Source organism: Lepidochelys olivacea (genome assembly GCF_965140295.1).
Source record: "Lepidochelys olivacea isolate rLepOli2 genome assembly, chromosome: 15".
In the NCBI taxonomy this organism is placed as follows: Eukaryota; Metazoa; Chordata; order Testudines; family Cheloniidae; genus Lepidochelys; species Lepidochelys olivacea.
The window spans coordinates 3,909,306-3,932,556 of record NC_140425.1 but is presented as its reverse complement, the minus strand read 5'-3'; the positions used below and the strand labels follow the sequence as shown (position 1 = coordinate 3,932,556).

At 54.9% G+C, this 23,251-nt stretch overlaps 1 protein-coding gene across 3 annotated transcripts in view; it reads right to left on the bottom strand.

Moving 5' to 3' along the window:
• LOC311531749 (uncharacterized protein) overlaps positions 1–23,251 on the bottom strand; it is a 106,145-nt gene that overhangs the window by 33,736 nt on the left and 49,158 nt on the right. For all 3 annotated transcript variants that reach the window (XM_084649419.1, XM_084649420.1, XM_084649418.1), the window contains exon 2: positions 11,299–11,497. In XM_084649419.1, coding sequence (XP_084505545.1) covers positions 11,299–11,497 — 199 coding nt within the window. The remainder of the gene's footprint in view (positions 1–11,298; positions 11,498–23,251) is intronic.

The window sequence follows — 23,251 nt, the reverse complement described above, 5'->3', positions numbered from 1 at the left end:
GAAGCTGCGCATGTGAACCCACAGGGTAGGGAGACCAGGGGCACTCCAGGAAGGGACTCCAAACATCACAGACATTCCAGCAACATTAAAAATAACACCAGTATTTTCTATTAAAAGCTCTCCCTACCCCTGCCCTTGGCCCCCCTTTGCCCCAATGCAGCTGTGAGCTACCAGCCACCGGCTTGCTCACATGCAAGATGTGCTACGTAATTGCTGCATTGATTGGAATGAGCTCACTGGCTGACAGCAGGTGATGGAAAGCTGCTGACGGCTTCTGGCAGAGCCACCAGTGCTGCAGTGGTTCTGGGACTGCAGCAGGGCACTAGCTGCCTCAAACCAGGCATGAGTTTCTTTGGGGGTGGGATGGAGAAGCAGCAAACTCCTTGGGCCTTTGGAGCAGATGCCCAAGTGGAACCAGACCCCATAAGGTAAGGATGCCTGAGGTGGCTTTAAACCAAACCAACAGCCAATAGAATTCCTGGAAACCCGGAGCACCACCCCCTCCTACGAGGGCTCCTTTTCAGAGCCATCAAAGCCAGCCAAGCTGCCAGATTTATGGCCTCAATTTCGCTGTGGAAGAGAAAGTGCACTCCCAATGCAACACCAGCCCCATGCCAAGTCCAGGCTGCCTCCACAGAAAGAACGGAGCTGGCTCCCAGCTGTGAGGGCTTTGACAAGGAGTCAGCTCAATGTTTCACAGGCTCTTTCATACCCAGCCCATTTCTGTGGTCTTTCCTCTTCAGCTCCCAGCTAGGAGTTCAGTTTCTATATCAAGGTAATCACCGTCTGGGGAGCCAGCTGGGGCATCTCTACAGTCAGAGTCTCTTTGCACCAGGCGATGGGCACAGGGTCCAGGGTGGTGTCAGCAGGAAGATCTCCTGTCATTTGATCTGAGAAGCAGCAACCCTCTCTCTGGATCCCATCGCGGTCACTCCAAGAGCCAGCTGGGGCAGAGTGGGAGTCACTGGGATGAGGAGCAACCATGCCATCCAGGATATTAGAGCCAGATTTTCAGAAGGCCTCAGCTCCCATTTGCTCTCAGTGGGAGGGGGGAGTGAATTTCCCACTATTGAACATGAGGAAGGTAATTCTCCATTGTTCTATGGGAATAGGGAAAGATTTTGCCGCTGTTCATCATGGGCTGGGGGGAAGGGGCTCCAGGGGGCTGAGCTGAAAATCTGACCCTTCCTTTAGGTGCTAAAATGGGAACAGAGTTCTCTGGGTAATCTGGCCATTGGCTGTGGTCTCCGCAGGGTTCCTAGTCCCTGCCAGCCTGGGGCTGGGATCTCCACTCTCTCACTGATTTTAGAATCGTGTCACTCCCTTGACTTTTATGGAGCAATTTCTGATTCACACATGCCCTTAACAGTGCATCAGGGCCCGGAATTCTAAGCAAGATGCACTGGACCAGGAACACAGCTGCTGCTTCGGCGGATCAGAGCCCTGCCTGGACTGCTGCTCGCAGGGAGGTAGGAGTCAGCTTGCAGGAGTCAGCTTGTGCCCTGAAGCAAAAGTAAACTTAGAACATAGGCTGGGCCAGAAATGGGAGACCCCTTTGGGAGGGAAAAACAACAGACCCCAGAGAGAAGCAGTAGGATCCTCAGCACCATCTGATGAGGGTGTAATGAGGGACCCTCCCTCAGCCGTAGAGAATAGACCTGCCCAGCAGCACAATGTCCAACGGCAGCTGAAGCAATTATCTGCTGTGGCAGTTCCTGAGCAGCTAGTGGGAATCATGCCATTTATAGGCAGCTTGACAACAGATGGGGACAAAGCCCTTTCCACAGTTCCCATCATCCTCCAGCTTCTACTCAGAGATCACCACAGTGATCTGAACAGATAGAAACTGATGAGTGTGATCTAGTGGCTAGAGCAGAGGACTGGGAGCCAGGACTCCTGGTTTGTATTCCTAGCTCTGCCACTGGTGGGCAGCATTACCTCAGCCAGAGCAACTCAGCTCCCTCTACCTCTTTCTCTGTCAGTGAACAGGTGGCCGTGGTATATACAGCTCACTCCTGCCTGCACCTCTGCTCCACTCCTCTTGCACCCCACTTCCTTCCGCACAAGCCTCCCTCTCAACCTGTCCCTTATACCGTTCTCCTGCTCTCCTCATCTTACCCAGACAGAAGAGAGGTGGGAGTGGATCTTGGAGGAGGGAAGAGTTGGTGTGAGCTGAGCATCCCTGAGGGAGGAACCCCAGGAGCAGCCAATCCTGCAAGGAAGGTTTGAGCTTCTCGCTATGATAATAGTTTGGTGATTTCTTTGTTCATAAAGCCAAGACCCAGGAAGGGGTGAATTTGGACTCTGCAGAGAGTGTGGGCTGTGTTGGCAGAGCAGACGGAGATGCTTCACAGTACTGTCCTCCTCCACATGGTTAGAACTGTCCTCGGTCAGCAGTTACTCTGGACCACGTGTTCTGTACATTGTTGCTTTATGGCAATGAAGCAGTTGCAGAGGACCTTGACCAAAGGAGCTGTTTATCCAAGACTCCTGGTGTCACACTCACTCCAGTAAAGATGAATTAAATCATCTCCCTCTCTCTCTTTTTGTGTGTGTGTCAAGAGAGAAGGACAAATATGCTAAAAATAAACAGTGATCCGCTTTCCCAAAGCTCCCGAATCAGCAGCTGATCAATCACAAGAGCATCACCTACGAAGGACACTTTCCAAGGGGTTGGTTTCTCTGTAATGGATGCCTGCAAAGTCATGTCAGGCCCAATATGTATCTCATTAACAGCCCAAGCTCTCCACCCTAGTTACACAGCTAAACACAGCCTACAATGGCCAGCATGCTACCCTTTGAGGGAAATCACTGCATTCCTAGGGCCACAGGGCTGTGACATAGACCTTTCAAAGGACTCCAACACTGCACTCCAGTTATTCCCTCTGCTGCAGGAGCCCCTCTGAGTCACTGCTCTTGGTCACAAGCTAGGACAGCCTTCAGGCTGCTCTAGTCTGTGCTGGGGGCCAGCGAAGGACAGGGAAGAGGCAAAGATAGCAGGAAGCCCTCAGCTCTATAGCAGGAATGAATTGGGCTTCTGGTGACCTAAACTCTTGGCTTTCCAGGGAGAATGGCACAAAAAAGTCCCAGTTAAATAGCAAAATATATACTCTCTAAACCATCCTCAGCTGGCTGTTCTGTAGCATGAGCAATTAGCAAGTACTGTATACAGGGCAGTGGAGGATTGGTACAGAGATGAGGGTGGTACAAAGGTGGTATTGGTACTCACTCGGGATGGCCTGGGTTACTTACTCTTGGATTCACTCCCCAGGAGCGGATCAGCCATCTCAAATTCATGCTGATGATACCTTCCTATTCCACTTCACCATCATGTATTCCCTATGTGTTGGTACTCGTGTGTTAAAAAATATATACTTAGCATCCCAGCATTGAAATGTAGCAGCTGTTTAAGTAGATGATGCTCTAGATCAGGGGTTCTCACCCCCTTCTGACAACAAAAAATACTTCACGACTCCAGGAGGGGGTCTGAAGCCTGAGCCCGCCCAAGCTCCACTACCCTGGGTGGGGCAGTCAAAGCCCGAGCCCCACCGCTCCGAGCAGGGGGGCCAAAGCTGAAGCTCAAGGGCTTGAGCCCCAGGCCAGGGACCTGCAACTTGAGTCCTGCCACCCAGGGCTGAAGCCCTCGGGCTTTGGCTTTGGCCCTGAGTAGTGGGGCTTGGGCTTCATCCCTGGGCCCCAGCAAGTCTAAGCCAGCCCTGGTGACCCAATTCAAAGGGGGTCCCGACCCACAGTTTGAGAACCACTGGTCTAGAAGAGTGAAATTCACCTCTGTTCCAATGCTTCACACAACCACTATGAGCCACTTCCGACTCACGTCTGTGGGCTTATGTAGGACTTCTGTGGTGCATGGAGGCTGTGTGGCCCCTCTGCACAGAGGTGAATTTCACCTGAGGTGAAACAATGACGATGTTTCTAAAGCAGCTTTCAGGGTGCTGTACAGCCAAATGGACACATGCAATAAAAACCCCAATAGTATCACCTTGTGATCTATAAGCAATTGAAGAAGGTACTAGAGAAAGGAAAGGCTCTACATGAGTGCCAACAGTAGGAATAATAAAAACCACAAGAACTGCCAGATTGGATCAGACCCAAGGTCCATTTAGTCTCATATCCAACCTCCAACTATGGGCAGCACCAGATGCTTCAAATCATCTTTGGTAAAGAAATGTTCTGCCAGTATATCCAGCTGAAACTGCAGTGTGGAGTCTGGGTGAGCAGAATGTAATGATGCACACAGGAAGTTGGCCAGGTTAACCTATATTAGGTGGCATGACCCCACAGATTTCTTCTCTGCTGTGTCCTTCCTGATGTGAGCGGTGTGCCTGTGTGAGTGGGGGCGGGTAGGGTGGGGGTTGCCTTGCTTGCTTAAACCTGCTGCTCTTTAAACAGCAAATCTATTTATAAAAGCTAATCAAAGGGTCATGTGACTGGCTAGCAACTGCTTTGTAATGGGATTAGGGAGTGGCCACAGAGCCATGTTGACAAAATCTTTCCTTACAAAATAGTGGGCCACGTACAGTACAACACAATAATTCGATCCAGTGGAAGCAAAAAAGAATCTGCACCTGATCTCATGCATGCAGGTTTACGTTAGGAGTCCCTCAGTCAAAGATGGTGGGGCAGATTCTGGTCTCCAGTACTGCTGGCACCAAGCCACTAGAAAACTGGTGTTATCGGCTACCTGGGAACTCCCCTTTAGTGAGGTGACTCTCTGGGAGGCCAGTGCAGCGACACTACACCCATCCCCAGAGTGCAGGGCTGTAGCCAAATGAAATGGGGCATGATTGCAGCGCCTCTGTGTTTCAAGCTATTTTCAACTGCCTTGGGGCCATATGTAGCCAGGTGTAAAATCAAGCAGTCATCAAACGGCTCTAAATAATGCTGGGGACTGAAGCAGTCTCCAGCCAGCTGCAGAACCTAGGGGCCCACAGGTGGCAAACATTTGTCCCTCCCCTCTGTGTGCTCAGAATGCGGATCCAATGGAGTCAAACCAGTCTAAAGCATTGTCCTTTTTTGCTGAAAAAAGGCAGCTTCCTTCACATTTACAGCAGAAGAGCAGGAACAAAAACAACATCCTGGCTGATCAGTGTTAACGGCCAGCAGACCTCACATGAAGCACCACCTCTGTCCCCAGCCAAGCCTATGGCCATGTCTACACTACAAAGTTAAATCAACTTCATGTAAGTTGACATTGAACCTCCGATTTAAGCAAGTCGATCTTGCATGTCCACACTATGTTCATTGGCTCAGGGCGGCGCTTACCTCAAGCAGCTCCCAGAAGCAGCAACATGCCCCTTCTCCAGCACCTACGCTGAGGTACACCCAGGCAGCTCTGCATGCTGCCCCATCTGCAGACACCGCCCCTGCAGCTCCCATTGGCTGCGGTTCCTGGCCAATGGGAGCTGCAGGGGCAGCGTGCAGAGCAGAGGGTCCTGGCTGCCTCAACGCATAGGAACCAGATGGGGGGGGGGGACATGCAGCTGCTTCCAGGAGATGCGTGGCGCGGCTCCTGACCCTGCTCCCCAGCTGGAGCAGGGCAAGCCCCAATCCCTGCTCCCCAGCAGGAGCTCGAGGGCCAGATTAAAATGGCTGGCGGGCTGGATCCAGCCTGTGGGCCGATGTTTGCCCACCCCTGCTATAGCACAATAAGCATGGACCCTACTCAGCTGTACACTGTTGTTGTGAGCATTACAAACACCTTGCGCCTTATCCTGCGGGTATTTAAACAGCCAATACAGGAGCCGCTGCACAGAACAATGTAATGCCATGCAAACAGCTCTGCTGGAAGACATAGAGCTGAGCAATTCACAGTTGCTGGCAACAGTCACGCATCACCTTGACACGGTGGAGCACTGCTTCTGGGCCTGGAAAACCAGCACTGACTGATGGGACAGCATAGTTATGCAGCTATGGGATGATGAGCGGTGACTGCAGAACTTTCGAATGTGCAAGGCCACTTTCCAGGAACTGTGCAAAGAGCTTTCCCCAGCCCTGAAGCACAGAAATACTAAAATGAGAGCTGCTCTGACAGTGGAGAAGCTAGTGGCGATAGCTCTGTGGAAGCTTGCAATGCCAGACTGCTACCAGTCAGTGGGGCATCAATTTGGAGAGGAAAGAGAAAAGGAGTACTAGTGGCACCTTAGAGACTAACTAATTTATTTGAGCATAAGCTCACGAAAGCTCATGCTCAAATAAATTGTTAGTCTCTAAGGTGCCACAAGTACTCCTTTTCTTTTTGCGAATACAGACTAACACAGTTGCTACTCTGAAATTTGGAGTGGGTAAATCTACCGTAGGATCTGTTGTGATCCAAGTTTGCAGGGCCATCAACAGACTTTTGCTAAGAAGGGTATTGACACTGAGCAACATGCAGGGCATAGTGGATGGTTTTTCTGTAATGGACGACAGAACGCATATCCCTATCTTGGAACCAGACCACCTTGCCAAAGAGTACATAAACCGAAAGGGGTACTTCTCAACAGCGTTGCAAGCACTGGTGGATCACAGGGTCCGTTTCACCGACATCAACTTGGGATGGTCGGGAAAGATGCATGACATATGTATCTTCAGAAACACCGATCTGTTCAGAAAGCTGCAAGCAGGGACTTTCTTTTCAGACTGCAAAATAACCATTGATGATGTTGAAATGCCAATAGTGATCCAGCCTACCCCTTGCTCCTATGGCTCATGAAACCATATACAGGCAGACCGGACAGCAGTATGGACTGGTTTCCCCCATAGGCTGAGCAAGTGCAGAATGATGGTGGAATGTGTCTTTGGACGTTTAAAAGGTCGCTGGCATTGTTTGCTTACTAGGTTAGACCTCAGTGAAAGCAATATCCCCTTTGTTATTGCTGCCTGCTGTGTGCTCCATAATATCTGTGAAACAAAGGGAGAAAAGTTTTCGCCACGGTGGGGGGTTGAGGCAGATCGCCTGGCAGCCAATTTTGAGCAACCAGACACCAGCGCAATAAGAAGAGCACATTGAGGGGCTCTGCATCTCCGTGAGGCTTTGAAAACCAGTTTCAACACTTACCTGTGTTGTTCCTTATCAAACTCTCCCCTCCATTGCATTTTCTCCCCCGTAAACTCCACCTCCACCAACCACCATGTGTTGAATGAATAAAGAGTCTTTTCTCCTCAACCCATTAAGTTTTATTATGCTGATAAACACACAGACACAGCAAAGAAAAGTAAGATAACCTGGGGCAAAAGGGCTGATAATGCTGTGGGGGGACAAACAAGGAAAGCTTGCTTACAATCAGTCAAAGGTGGGGGAATGGGCACCTTCTGGTCCTTGTACCCTCTTCTGGTGTTGAGTGCAGGGATACCGAACTTCCCCCCGCCGCCTCATAGGACATTTGGGGAGGAGGATGGGGAACTGGGCAAGGATGGCAGCAGGCTCAGCAGAGGCTGCAGAGGAACTCTAGCATCCAGCTGCCATTCTTGAACCTCAACCAGACGCCTCAACATGTCTGACTGCTCCTTCATAATCTGCAGCATCTCTCCCTGTGTGGCCCCCTCTTGTTCCCTGCATGCTCTCCTGTCCTCCCTGTCCATGTCCAGGTTCTCAGACACTGCAATCCTCCATGCTCTGAGCTCCGTCTTGTCACTCTCGGAGGCACGCATTAACTCATTGAGCATGTCCTCCTGACCCTTCTTTTTTTACCTTCTAATCTGCGAAAGTCTGTCCTGGTGTGGAGGATGAGCTGACGGACAAGTTTTCAGCTGCAAGGAATGCAAAGCACAAGGGGAGCATTGACAGTGCATACATTGTTTCTGGTGCAAGGTTAATTTTTTTAATTAAAAAAACCAGCCCTCAATGCACTTCACTGCAAGCCACAATGTAATCACAACTGCTGGCTATTGCAAGAGTCGGTTTGCTGCTCCAGCCATGGTGAGTAAGGCCACAAGGTGTGGGCAAGAGGTCTTGTACTGCTGCTTTTGGGAAGACATCCTTGGGATCCCAGGTTGGAACTTGAGAAAAGCCCCCTTTGCCGCAGCAACTTGGATGGTGCTTGAGGACAATCACCAGTGTAAAGCTCCCAAATAGTTTGTTTTTTGCAAAAGCAGCACCGGGTAGGCGGGAAAGGAGACAAACAGGAAGCCGTCATCCCCCTCTTTTTTCAATGCTGCTTGCAATACATGGTGATCCCTTCCAATCACAATCATGGCACGTTTTGGAAAGTGTGGTTGTGTGACCAAGATTTCTCCAAACAGGGGGCAGATAACTTGTTGCATTGTTTGCAGTTTAAGGGCTAGCATTGAAAACTTCCATTTCCCCAAGGTGACCTTATGCGATATCACTCTCCTGAAGGTAACAGAGGTGGCAAGGGAGCAGATGCTGCAGGTGTCTGGGTACAGACCTGGTCCTTATGCTGCAATGCTGTGTGCTCACAATGATGCCAGCAGAGTTAATACTGGAGTGGCACAGGAAAGTGTCCTACCATGGATTGCAGAGAACCTCCATTAAAGCTTCCTAAAGATCTCCCTGGAGGATTCACGGGCCAGCCCTGTGCATATAAACAGTCTTTTTCGGAGAGCACCCTCTGCATAGCTGGAGTGGCCACCAATACCCACTACACCTACTTGTTTGTTCAGATTCAACATTAAAAATGATAGCATATAACCCAGACAGTTTGATTGGAAATGTGGACCCATGAGAGGTGCCTTCCCCGGCATCACGCTCTGCTACCAACTGGTTCTGTGAAAGGATGGGCTCCAGGGTTCAGAAAAGTTCTTGACTGTTGGGGAGAATTGATCTTCCGCTTGCCAATCTCACATTCTCCTCTTCCTCCTCTTCCTCGTCAACAATGTCCTCCTTGTTGTTGCTGGAGGTCGCCCGGGGCTCCTGGGAGCTATCCACGGAGTGTTTTGGGGCAGTGGTGGGGTCGCCGCCGAGAATCACATGCGGCCCTCGTAGAAGTGGCATGTCTGTGGGGCAGAACCAGAACGACTGTTCACCTCCCTTGTCTTCTCGTACGCTTGCCAAAGCACCTTTATTTTCACGTGGCGCTGCTGCATGTCCCTGCTGTCGCCTTTCTCCCCCATGCCCCGCGCAATCTTGGCCTAGAAGTCAGCATTTCTTCTGCTGGATCAGAGCTCTGCCTGCACAGACTCTTCTCCCCATACAGCAATAAGATCCATCACCTCCAGTGTACTCCACGCTGGACCAGGTTTGTGGCCTTGAGTCTCCATGATCAGCTGTGCTGGCAAACTCTCCATGTTGATCAAACAGAAAATGAAAATGCAAAAGTTCCCCAGGCTTTAACAGAGGAGCGTCTGTTTCCTGTGTACCTGGCTGACATGCAGCGGCGTTGAACGTGTTCTCCAGAGCGGTCACAACAGAGTACTGTGGGACACCTCCTGAAGGCCAATTCATTCGAATTGCACAGCACAGTGTCTACACTATCCCCATGTTCACCCGTGGATGTCAAATCAAGCGCTACGCCTCTCGCGGAGGTGGAGTGCAGAAGTCGACATTACAGACCACTTAGGTTGGCGGAAGGGACTCGGTAGTGTAGATACAGACATTCTTAGATCAACTTAACGCGCTTATGTCGCTACTTAACGCAACTTAACACGCTAAGTTTGTAGTGCAGACCAGGCCTATAAGATGCTGCTCTTTTCTGCTTGAGCCCATTCCTTGGAGATGGAAGATATGCAGCCTTTCACAGACCTGACCACACATCTATGCACATAAGTGCATTCAGTATTTGAACCCAACTTTTACACACCTTTCACTTGCATGTGACTTTCGCTATGGGCAGCTTGCTTAAAGGGACTCTCAAATCTGTCTCCGTAGTTTTTAATACACACACGTGCGCACACACTTTCCATTGTTTGTAAAACCTCCTGAGAAACTGTAAAATCAAAGGTTTTCCTCAGTCCTTTTTCCATTTAGCAAACATCATCCTCTCATTTTAGTTCCAAAGCTGAGACCTGAATCTGGAGCGTATTTCCCTTCAGGTTGGAGCATTTTTAAGGGAGTCTGCATCTAAGCAGGTTCCGCTCAGGCCATTGATGCATGGCTACTCCTAGGGGAAAACTAGGTGGTGCAGGTAATGCTTTGCTGAGTCAGTAGGTGGCGCTCTTCCCCCTGCAGGAACACTGTCCCACCTTGGTGTTTGGAAGAGCAAGGCTGCTGGAAGGCAACAGAGCTATTTACTGACTCCCCCAGTCCATCTCCCTGACAGTGCAGGTGAGAGGTACAGCCACACCCCCGTTAGTGGTCAGTAAAAATCCCCAGGCACCTTTTGCAAGGTCCAGGGCGTGAGCCCAGGTGTCCTGACCAGATTCTAACCTAGATAATTATATTCTGCCTCTCTAAAATTCACCCTGCAGTTTCAAATGAATCCGGGGCTCTCCTTCACTTCCAGTCCCAAGCTGTTGCATACTGTGCACTTTGACAAATGAGTGCCGGCTGTGGCAGTGGTTTCTATGACACAGGCACCTGTCCACTGACCTACTAGCTAATTTCTCATGGGCCACTGAACAGGCATCAGATGGTACCAACCTTTCAGTCTCTGCTGCCCCCAAGGGTGAAAGTAACTCTGGATACTTATGGGTAAGGGGCAGGGGCTGGCTCCAGCCCCTGGAAGAGGTGGGGGCTTGGGCGGAAGGGATGGGGCTGGGTGTCAGCATCCCCCAGCCAGCCCTTCCAGGCCACCTGGCCTGCACCGCCCGGGGCTCCAGTGGCGATTTAAAGGGCCCAGGGCAGCGGCTCCCTTCGCACCCCCCGACCCGTTGGCGGCCGAGGGGGGGGCAAAAGGGGCAGGGAAGTTAAAGCGCTGCAGGGCCCTTTGCTGCAGCAGCTGTAACGTTGCTGCTCCCCCCCCCCATCAGAGGCCCTCCCAGCAGGGCCACTGACGGGGCGTGGGGCACAGCAACGTTACAGTGCTGCCACGCAAAGGGCCCTGCAGCGCTTTAACGTGGGCTGCGCATGGGCCGGTGCGGGTTCTTACCAGTACACGGTCCTGGCCCTTACCGGCCCACTTTCACCCCAGCCTGCCCCGAACGTGGGCTGCATCCAAACTGGCAACCTAAGTTTTATATCTCATTATCATTAGCCACTACCTGAGTGTATGCATCCGCTGCTGGGGAATCAGCCTGTTCCCCACCATACGCAGAGCTATGGGAAGTCTAGGGATATCTGTTGTGAGTTAAGGATCACTGTGGGCAATTCTGTGGGCAATTTCTGCAGAGAGTACAGGAGCATCTGGAGAAGTTCCAAACCAACCAGGCCAGCTGTCCAACCATTTCAAAGTGGCATCTTACCTGCAAAGTCAAGCCCCTTGTCCACGTGTTTGACCCGGTAGTGAGCCTGGAGAATGAACGGGTCCTGATAAGCCTCCGAAATGCTGCAGAATGGACAGTGGGTGTGCCTCCCTTTGACATTGGCAGTGCACTGGTCATCTTGGCACAGGACTGGGCTGTAGCTGTGTTCTGTTCCTTTGATACGTACGGAAGGATGAGCCTGGAAAGACAAGAAGACATGGCATCATTACAATAACACTGCGCCGGCAGAGTGAAATTAAGAACCATCCTGGGGGGCATGGAGAGAGAGACTTCACAACTACTATGGCTCCAGATTCTCCTAGCAGAATCACATAGGCGCATTGGCAGCACAAGGACGCATACCATCCCAGACTCAGTCTCAGCCAGCGGGAGGTGCTGAAGGGATGCTGTAGGAGCACTGAATGTGGGAGAATAGTTCCAGCTTGACCCAGCAGGAGGTGCTGTGGGAGCTCCCAGCTAAACCAGTCCTGGCCTTGTCCTAGGTCTACTATTAAACAGAAGCAATGAGTTCAGCAGTCCTGTTTGTGCAGGAGAGGTAGAGTGCAGTGCGAGAGCACCTCCCCTTTGAAACAGAAGCAATCCAGAAACCAAAATGGCAAGCCAAGCCCTGGCATGGTTTATTAAGAGGTTAATAAATCTTTGAGGTCACCTCCTGTCGAGAGCGATCCAGACACTAATGCTATTAAAAGAGATACAGTGTTGCATCCCTAATGAGAGGCAGGAGACGGAAGAGGGCCCTAGAATCATTAGACTGCAAGATATTGGAGACTGCAGCTGAGGAAAATGCTGCATGAGGCTCTTTGTTTCATTTCATAACTTCCGCCCCCCCCCCAACACACACACACCTTGGCAGAAAACTCTCTTGCTGCAAATCTGTTTTTCCCTGAGTCTAGGATTGCAGTGAAAAAAAACCCCTCAGCCAGCATCTTCCAGGGAAGGCATGAGGCAGAGTTAGAGCGAAACTGCAGTGCTGCAATGCCTGTCCCCTCCTCTGGATACCCAGAGAGGCTGCTCAGAGCTGTGTGCCCACAAATCCAGGGCATTACTCCTAGGCAGCTCCGCACAGGCCAGATGCTCCCTGCCCCAGCACAATCAGCCCTAAAGGAACACTCAGTCACAGTAGGCTTGCTGTGTGGAGGGCCAGGCCCTTGGTCCCTCTGAAATAATGGGTCAAATAAGCAACTTAGAGAATTTAAAGCTAGTACATCCCCCCTCTACATCTCAAAGTTGCACCTTATTGGTCCAGGATATCCTTGGCATGGGGAATCCTGAGGATCCTGCCCCTTTACTTCTCCAAATCTCAAAGGGTTCCTGTAGCATGGCACCCCTCTCTCCTGCCAGACAGCACTGAATACAGTTCCTTGGCACCGTTTTGGCAACAGCTAGAGGATATGGGGACACATTGCATCAACAGATGCCTCCACAGCATGTCACCAGCCCAGTCTGCAAGAGACAGGTTCCAGGGTTTAGCAACAAAATGCTGGTGGGGAGGGAATCCTTTCCCCTTTAAAGCTGGAGCGAGAACAGGGACAGCTCAAGTTGTAGAGTCCCATGTGAAATGTATCAGTTTGTTTGTATGAGAGAACCAATACACTGTTGTAACAAGACTTTGGCCTTCTATAGTACCGTCCATCCAAGAGTCCCAAAGAGCTTTAGAAACATCAATGAATTGTGCTTCCCAGCACTCAATGTTGTTATTGGCAGATGGGAAAACCAAGCAGAGAGAGGTGAAGCAACTTGCTCAAGGTCACATGGCAAGTCAGTGGCGGAGCCGAGAACAGAAGCCAGGAGTCCTGACTTCCAACGCATTGCTCTAGCAAGTGGACAATAATCCTCTCCAATCTATACCATCTTTAACAGCTGTGCAACAGTCTGTATCCTGTGACAGAGTCAGGCCAGATGGCTATAGGAGAGTAATTTTTTTTTTGAAGCAAAAAAGGTGGGTTTTTTTATTTGCATAACACACTTACAAAACAAAACAACAGCATATCCAATGTGTAACACAGCAACCAATCACAATTGTTTTCTCATTAGCTTCAGGGGAGGGAAGTGTTCGAGCTTGCCTGAGCCCAGAGCGGGATCTTCCTTGACTCTCGTGGTCTTCCACCCTTCCGAGTTACCTGGTGGTCCAGAGCGAGGGGGCTTCATCGACTCTCAAGGTCTGCCACCCCCTTGAGATACTTGGCGTCACGCCCGAGTGTCACCAACAATTCCCTCCTCTGAAAGCACCCAACAAAAGGGGCAGGCTGTAGGGTGGACAACCCGGGGGGAGGGGCACGTGCACCCACGTGTGAAAGGACCCCTCTAAGGTGGTGGTGTCTGCAGCAGCAATGGCTGGGGCTGGGGTCCCTTACTCTTTCCTCCAATCAAAGGGTCAAAACAAAGGGAGCGGGACAGGGACACCGAGCAGAGAGCCTCGGACAGCGCCCACCGCTCCTCAAAAGCATCAAGGGAGTTGGTGGATGTCGCCCAGAGGAACTCCGCCCGGATACGTGAACGGACCGAGGATCGGAAAATGGCCCCACAGTCACAGGAAACTCCGTCGGCCAACCTCCTCTCTCTGGTTTTATAGATTGGCCGTTTTAGCCAGGGCCAGCAGGAGGTTAACTAGGAGATCCCGCAACTTTGTGAGGCCAGGGATGGGGAGTGCATAAATAAAAAGGTGAGGGGAAAAATGCAACCAAAAACGTAATAAAAGATTTGTGAGGAGCCGGAACAGGGGCTGCAGCCTGGCGCACTCCAAATATACGTGCACCAGTGTTTCCCTCACACCGCAAAAGGGACAAGTGTCTGGGATGGGGTTGAACCGTGCCAAGTACGTGCCCATGCACACAGCTCCGTGAAGGAGCCGCCAACTGATGTCCAAAGGGGGCAGAAGGTCTCGCCACTTTGTGTCAAGGCGGGACACGAGGGTGAGGGCATGAAGGGTGTGGAGCACGAGCGTGTATAGATGTTTCCTTGGCGCGGTTTGGAAGCATACCGGCTGCAGTTCATGCAGCCGGCTCGCCATAAAGGGGTGAGGGGGTCGATTGTGTCTACGGGGCAGGGGTCCAATTAAAAGGTCCGGAGGGCCTGGGGTAGAGGGTGGGCGGGGCATGCCCTCGAGCAGGATCCGATCGAGGTAAGCTCTAGCAGCGGGCGGCAAAGCAGCCTTCACCTCCTGAAATACACGCCGGGGGGTACGAGGTCTGGAGAGCCCCTTGCGCCGAGCGAGCATCAGGGATCCAGCCAGTCTCCCCAGTCGTAGTCCAGGAGGTCTCCGACTCTCGTGACTTCTGCCAGGATCAAGCTCTGGCACACCAAGCGGGACTCCGCCACCTGCACACGGAGCTGGGGGTTGTGTAGCAGGGGCTCCACGAGGAGATCTGCCCCCTCGGTGGCCGCCATGGACCTGGTCGTTAAAAACTGTTTCCAAGTCTGGAGGAGGTCCTGGTAGAAGACCGGCAGCCCGGAGAGGTCTCACGGAAGACCTCCCGGATAGAGATAAAAGAGCTGCCGTTCATATCGGAGCCCTCGGATGCGGCGCAGGATGGCGTGTACCAGTATGCTCCACGCCGAACTGCCTGCACTATAAAGGAGCCTCTGCAGGGCCTGGAGGTGGAAGACACAGACCTGAGTGCGCAGACACTTCAGGCCCTGTCCTCCTGCCTTCAGGGGTAGATGAAGAACCCCTACAGGGGCCCAGTGCATTCTTGACCAAAAGAACCCCAGAATCGATGTCCAGAGGTTGGTCAGGAAACCCAGGGCTGGAACCAGGGTGTTGAGCCGGTACCAGAGCATGGACAGGACTAGTTGATTAAGCACCAGTGCTCTCCCACGAAGGGAGAGACATCGGAGTAGTCCCGTCCATTTCCAGAGCCGCTCTATCACCCCACCCTCTAAATTTTCCCAGTTCTCCAGCGGAGAGGGATGCGTGGCAGAAAGGTAAACGCCAAGGTAGAGCAGCGGACCCGCGCTCCACCGGATGGTCTGAAGCGCGGGTGGGAGGGAGGGAGCTTGTCACCAGTCTCCTACCGCCAGGCCAGAGCTCTTGACCCAGTTGACCCAGGCAGAGGAGGCTGCCGAATAGATGGCCTGGCAAGCCTCCACCCGTGCCAAGTCGCCCGAGTCCTGGACCATGAGGAGCACGTCATCAGCATACGCCGACAGGACCAGCCGCAGCTCCGGCTCCCACAGCACCAACCCTGTCAACCTCCTGCGGAGGAGGCAGAGAAAGGGCTCAATCGCCAGAGCGTACAGCTGGCCCGAGAGGGGGCACCCCTGCCGTACTCCTCGCCTGAAGCTGACCGGTTCGGTCAGGGTCCAGTTGAGCTTAACCAGACACTCTGCGGAGGTGTACAGCACCCGGAGAAAACCCACAAACTGAGGTCCAAAGCCAAATGCTCGCAGAGTGTTCAGGAGGTACCCGTGGTCCACCCTATCGAACGCCTTCTCCTGATCTAGGGACAGGAGGGCGAACGACAGACCATCTCTACACCCGAGTTCCAAAAGGTCCCGAACCAGAAATAGGTCATCAAAGATACTGCGGTCTGGGATGGTGTAGGTCTGGTCTGGGTGGATCACGTCTGCCAGCACAGACCCTAGCCGCAGCAAGATTGCTTTCGCTACGATTTTATAGTCCGTGCTGAGGAGCGAGACGGGACGCCAACTTCGTAAATCGCAGATGTCCCCTTTCTTCGGCAGTAAGGCGAGCACAGCTCGCCTGCACGAAAGAGGGAGGACCCCACTCTGCAGAGACTCGGCCCAGACGGTGACTAGCTCTGGGCCGAGGACATCCCAAAACTCGCGGTAGAACTCCACGGTCAGCCTGTCCATGCCTGGAGACTTATTAGTGGGCATACGACCGAGGGCTTCCGAGAACTTGGTCAGAGTGAGAGGCAGCTCTAGCCGGTCTCAGTCGCTCGCGCTGACCATAGGGAGCTCCTCCCAGAGCACTCTGCAAGTGCCAGGGTCGGTCGGATCTGGGGAGAAAAGACTTGCGTAGAAGGCTCAGACCCTCCCGCACATCTCCACCAGTTCCGTGAGGGGGATGCCATCTTCTGCCAGGAGGAAGGTGATGTGTTTCTTGGCCCCCCTCATTTTCTCCCGGGCATAGAAGAAGCGGGAGCCGCGATCCATCTCCCGAAGGAGGCGGATGCGGGATCGAACAAAGGAGCCCCAGGCCCGATGGTCCTCGAGGGCCCGGAGCTCCTCCCGCTTCTCCCAGCACGCTCCGCAGAGGAGCAGGTCCTTGGGGCTGGCAGCCAGACGCCTCTCCAGCTCTAAGACCTCCCGTTCCAACTGCTCTATCGCCGCATTTCTCCGTCGGCTGGTGCCCCGGGTGTAGTCGCGGCAGAAAAGCCTGGCGCACACCTTCCCCAGGTCCCACCATCGCCGTGCTGAGGGAAAGGCGCGCCGCTGCCCTCGCCAGGCCAGCCAGAATTCCCGGAAGGACGTCACAAAGCCTTCATCCTCCAACAGGCTGTTGTTAAAATGCCAGTAGGCCGGCCCCGGCCTCTCCGCACAGAGGGAGGCTGTTACAGTGGCTAGATGATGGTCAGAAAATGGGGCCAGCCAAATGCTGGAGGAGTGGGTTTGTGAGAGATGGAAGCGTGATAAATAAATTCGGTCCAACCGGGAGTGGCTCCACCGATGGGCTTCCACCCGGACAAAGGTGAACGTGGAAGTGTCATCTGGATGGTGGTCATGCCAGATGTCCACTAGGGAGTGATGTTTAACTATCTCCCGGAGGGTGTCTGCGGTGGCTGGGCTCTGCTCAGTCCCCGAGCGGTCTCGCTCCTCGAGGGTGGTATTAAAGTCCCCTCCCAGGACCAGGCATTCGTGAGAATCTAAGGTGCTGAGGAAAGCGGACACCCGCTGGTAGAATTGCAGCTGCTCCGGGCCCAATGTCAGGGCATAGACGTTAACGAGGTTAACCATGAGCCCCTCCATACGGACCCGGAGATGCAGCAGGCGACCCGGCACGGCCTCGGCAACCCCTAGCACCTCAGGCCATAGGTCGGGGGAGAACAGGGTCGCCACTCCAGTCTGTCGAACCGTGGCATGGCTAAAGTAGACCCTGTCCCCCACTCCAGCCGTCAACTGTCTTCGGCTGTCGGGTCCGTATGGGTCTCCTGCAGGAAAACCACAGAGTACCCTCCCTCCCGAAGAAAGGAGAGCACCTGGGACCTGCGGAGAGCCATTCTACAACCCCGGGTGTTCAACGTTGCGATGGGGAGAGGTGTCATGGGGAGGGTCGGGGGGTCCTCACTGGCAGGGACCCTCGCATCTCCCAGCGGGCCGCGCAGCAGTCCGTGACCCATCCCATAGGTGAGTAATTGGTCACGGAAGACGCAGACCCGCCAGTAGGCCGCAGCATCCTGCTTCCCCGTCCCTTTACCTTCCCCCATGAGGGCCCTTGTGGCCCAGAGGATTTGAGAACAGTCCCCCCATCGCTGGAGAGCAAGTTGTACCTTGTTGCTGGAGCCACAGACATCCTCTAAAAACTTCCGCAGCTCTCCTCGCAGCTCATGGGGGGTGGGCTTATGGTTTCCCGGTTGTTCATGGCGGGGCCCTTAGTGCAGCCCCGTGGTCCACTAAAATGGACAAGCAGGGTGCGGACCCCCGACGGGGTGCCTGATGGGCTGGAGCTTCTAGGCCCGCCTCAAGCTCTGGGGCGATAGGGGGCAGTGGAGGGAAAATAGCAGCTCCTAATGGGTCGGGACAGGAGAACACAAAGGCCTACCTGGGGGTCATCAGTTGGGAAAGGGAAGGAGACAGCCCCGGGGGCAGCAATGACATTGCAGGAGGTAAATTGGATAGGGGTAGGAGCAGGGGCAGGGGCAGAGGAGAGGTTCTGGGTTTCAGGAGGCAAGCAGCTGGATGGTGGCGCCTCCCGATCAGGCTCAAGGGTTAAAGGGGTGGGGAGGGGGCTCTCAGCGATACCGGGCGCGCGCTCTGTGGTGGATTTAGCGGCCACAGCATCAGGAGGTGGATTATCTTCTGTAGGGCCCCCGCCCGGGAAGGAAGTCGATTGCTCTGCACCAACGGTGGGTGCCCCTGGCGACTCGTGCCCCGGCCGCGTGGTGCCGGCTGTCACCTGAGCAGGCTCGGTGGTCGTCAGCGGGGTACCATCAGCAGCTGGGTTGGTGGAGGAGTCCAGGAGCTTCTCGGAGGTGGGAGCGGAAGCAGCAGTTAAGGGGAGGGAGCATGGGGAAAAGAAGGGTGGAGTGAGGTCGCCCAGATCGAGATTTGCTGGCAAAAGGTCGTCCTCCCCCTGGGCGATCGGGGTCAGATCTAAGGCCTCGATCTCCTCGAATATGGAGGAGAGGATACTTTCTGTCGCCCCAGGGTTCTCCCCGCTGGCACCCACCACGATGGTTGCCTCGGGGTTCACAGGGGCTTCAGGTAGCGTCAGGACAGAATGGGCTTCCTCGAGGGTCTCGGAGGGGAGACACTACCCTCCAGTGCTGCCACGTCTTTCCCGGCTAACAAAGGTGGATGGGACGCACTTGTGGGCAAAGCGGAAGGTTCGGCATCGGTGCCCCCCTTCCTGGTCTTCCGGGGGGCCTCCGCCTCGGGTAGATGAGGCTGAGCTCAAGCCTTCCGCTTGCCTCGCTTCCCCGGACTAGGGCCCAGCCCTCCATGGCATCATCTGGGGGCTGGTTAGCAGGGGTCATGTCAGGGGGTAAAGGCGATGGCTCAGAGACTTGGGCGGGGGGGGAACGGTAGGGCAGCATAAGGGAAGGAGGATTCTCCCTGGGGCAGGCTGTCTCCCATGCCTGGTGCTATCTCTGCCACACTCTCCTCCATAGGCCCCGCCAGATTGTCAGCAGCGAGGACGGGGCTCTCCCGCTCGTCTGGGCATTGTAGGGGAGGTGCCCCTTGGGCCTGAGCGGAAGTAGCGGTGGTCCGAAGAGGGGGGGGCGGGTTCGGGTACCGGGCGGCCAGGGGCATCGGCAATGATGGGGCCAATGTCCTGCCGGGTCTCGGGGATCCCAGGTGCCCCTCCTTGCCGGGCTAAGGGGCAGTCCCTCCAGACATGCCCCGACACCCGGCAGAGGTAGCACCGGGCTTCCCCCGTGGAAAACTATACCTGGTAACAGGTTCCCTGGTGGGGGACTAGGAAGGACCCTTCGAGCACCTCTCTGTCACACGCCGCCGACGGCAGTAAAAGTTGCACTTGCCAGCGGAAGGAAAAAATGTGACAGAGGGTGGGGTCCTTGCAGCCCAACGGGAGAGGGCTGATAACAGAAACAGGTTTCCCCAGAGTGGAAAGGGCGGATAGCAGGGCAGCACTGGGGAGAAAAGGAGGGACAGAGGTCAGGACCAGGCGGACACCCAGGTCCTCTAGCGGCTCTAGGGGGCCAAACACCCCCCCCCCCCACCGCCAGGCCCCTCTCCACCGCTTCCTGGGCGGCAGCCTCCGATGCTAAGAAGAAAACGACCTTCACGTGCATTCTGGAGGCCGCCACAATGGCCGAGGGCCCCACCACCCTCGCCAACGCCCGCATGTAGGTCTCCACGTGGGGCGAGGCGGGCACCAGGAGGCAACGGATGCCATGCTTCCTTGTCATGGTGGGAAAGGGGCCCCGACCGCTATTGATGGTGCCGGAGGCGGTGGGCGGGAGAGATGACGAGGCGGCAGGCGGGGGGGCTGCCGCCACCCGGGCACGCGTCCTGGGGGCTGAGGGAGGGACATCCGCAGAGCTGGTGGAGGGGGCGGGGGGGAGAATGCTGTAGTCCATGGCGGGGCTGCAGCAGCGGGGGTGGCCCCTGCCATGGAGGGCCTGGTGGTTTTAGCGGGGCCCTTCCCCTTCTTCTTGCCCTACCCTTTCCCGCCGGCTGGGGGGGGCTTCCCTAGAGTCTTGGGAGGCGATAAGCATGGCAGCGATGGTCGTCACCCCAGTGCCCTCCATTGCCGATACCCCAGCGGTGGCGGTGGCAGGTGATTAACAGGAGTTGGGGTCAGGTAGAAATGGACAAGCTGTGGGGTGGACAATTCGGGCGGGGGGGGCACCTGAACCACCGTACGCTTGTCCAGAGAGTCCTGTTTGGTTGGCTGGTGCTTCTGACCCATGCAGTGGAATCAGGGCGAGCAGCTGAGTCCAGAGGCAGATGTTGGACAGCCAGCAAAGATGGTGGAGTGGGGGGGTGAAGATCGTAGTATGGGGGTTGGGAGGACACAGATGGATCGGGGGGCACCTCCGTGCCACACCCCCTGTGTCCCTACAAACACAGTTAAGACACAGTCAAGGCCTCCCCCCACGCGAGAGCACAGTTCGAAAGTTACTCAGTCTTAGGCCCCCTCCACGGCGATTTGTAGATTCCCCAGGTGGTGTTCCTCCGGTGGACAGCTTTTTCTCTGTCTGTTCGGGGCTTTCTTTTTTGTATTCCAGAAATGCCAGAGCAAGTGATAAGAATCCTCTCGACTGGAGACAGGTCCGCAGACAAACAGCAAGCGGCTGGGCCTGAGGGCTGGGTCCTTGCACTCCTCCCCTCAGGGGAAGTGGGCCGGCAGGCCCCCGCTCTCTCGGGGGGGTTTCAGCTGGAGCAGCAGCAGCGTCCGAGGGCAGGCGGGGCAGGGGGCTAACAGCCGGCCGGCAGCCGACCAGCACTCTAGCAAACAGCAGAGAAAGAAAAAACAACAACAAAAAGAAAAGAAAGGAGGGAGAGCATCTGGCCCGGTCGCGGGGGAAGCCGAAAGCAGGGGCAAAAAGCAAGGAAAGCCCAGGCCAGAGGGCAGCAGCAGGAGAGCAGGCTAAGTAGGTCCCTCTTCCCTGGGTAAGGTAACAGGGAAGGTTTTTTGTTTTTTTTTTGAAACAGAAAAAAAAGTTTATTGGTAACACTTACAGAATTACTAAAGGAAACAAAACAACTATGCAACAAAACAACGCAAACAGAAGGTATAACACAGCAGCTTTCAGGAGGGAGAAGTGTTCAGGCCAGCCTGGGCCCAGAGCTGGGGGGCTTCCTCGACACTCGTGGTCTTCCACCCTCCTGAGTTACCTGGTGGCCTAGAGCGGGGGGGCTTCCTCGACACTCGTGGTCTTCCACCCCCTTGAGTTACCTAGTGCCGCGCCCAGTGTCACCGATCCTCCCTCTCCTGAGAGTGCCCAGTAAGATGGGCACGGCTGCGGGGTGGGCGGTTTAGGGGTGGGGGGGGTAGACACCCATGTATTATAGGACCCCCTCCTAGATGACAGGAATGATGGTATCCACAGCGGCAACGGCTGGGGCTGGCGTCTCTCGCTTTTCCCCTCAATCAAAGGGTCAGACGGAGGGAACCGGACGGGGTCACCGAGCAGAGAACCCCGGACAGCGCCCACCGCTCCTCGAAAGCGTCAAGGGAGTCGGTGGACGCCGCCCAGAGGAACTCCGCCCGGATACGTGAATGTACTGAGGATCGGAAAAAGGCCCCACAATCGCAGGACGTTTCATGGGCCAACCTCCTCTCTCTGGTTTTATAAATGGCTGTTTTAGCCAAGGCTAGGAGGAGGTTGACCAGAAGATCCCGCGACTTTGTGGGGCCACGGATGGGAAGTGTATAGATAAAAAGGTGAGGGGAGAAATGAAGCCAGAAGCGTAATAGAATATTTGTGAGGAGCCGGAAAAGGGGCTGCAATCTGGCACACTCTAAATATACGTGCGCCAAGGTTTCCCTCACATTACAAAAAGGACAAGTGTCCGGGATGGGGGTAAACCGTGTCAAAAACACGCCCGTGCTCACAGCTCCGTGAAGGAGCCGCCAACTGATGTCCCCGACGGGCCTCGGGACCAAGGTGGAATACAGGCTGGCCCACCGAGGTTGCTCACCCTCCAAAGGTGGCAGGAGGTCCCGCCTCTTTGGATCGGGGCGGGACACCAGGGTGTGGGCGTGAAGGGTGTGAAGCGTAAGTGTATATAAATATTTCCATGGTGCAACTGAAAACTAACCGGCTGCAGTTCGTGCAGCCGGCTTGCAGTGAAAGGGTGAGGGGTTTGTTGGGATCTACGGGGTAGGGGCCCGATGGAAAGGTCCGGCGGGCCTGGGGTAAAGGATGGGCGGGGTGCGCCCTCGCACAAGGCTTGGCTAACATAAGCCCGAGCAGCGGGGGTCAAGGCGGCCTTCACCTCCTGAAGTACGCGCCGGGGGATACGGGGGCTGGAGAGCCCCAAGCGCCAAGCGAGCGTCAGGGGATCCAGCCAGTCTCTCCGGTCGTAGTCCAGGAGGTCTCCGACCCTTGTGACTTCCGCCAGGACCAACCTCTGGCGCACCGAGCGGGACTCCGCCACCTGCACACGGAGCTGGGGGTTGTGTAGCAGGGGCTCCGTGAGGAGATCTGCTCCCACGGTGGCCGCCACGGACCTGGTTGTTAGAAACAGTTTCCAGGTCCGGAGGAGGTCCTGGTAGAAGACCGGCAGCCCAGAGAGGTCTCGCGGAAAACCCCTCGGAGAAAGATAAAAGAGCTGCCGGTCGTATCGAAGCCCTTGGAAGCGGCGCAGGAAGGCGTGCGCCAGTATGCTCCATGCCGGACTACCTGCACTATAAAAGAGCCTCTGCAGGGCCTGGAGGCGGAAAACGCGGACCTGAGTGTACAGACACTTCAGGCCCTGCCCTCTTTCCTTCAGGGGTAGATGAAGAACTCCAACAGGGGCCCAGTGCATTCCTGACCAGAAGAACTCTAGAATCAATCTCCGGAGGTGGGTCAGGAAACCCGGGGCTGGGGCCAGGGTGTTGAGCCGGTATCAGAGCGTGGACAGGACTAGTTGGTTAAGCACTAGTGCTCTCCCTCGGAGGGAGAGACATCGGAGTAGCCTCGTCCATTTCCGGATCCGCTCTATCACCCCGCCCTCTAAATTTTGCCAGTTCTCCGGCAGGGAAGGATGCGTGGCGGAAAGGTAAACGCCGAGATAGAGCAGTGGACCCGCACTCCACCAGATGGTCTGAAGTGCGGGTGGGAGGGAGCCTACC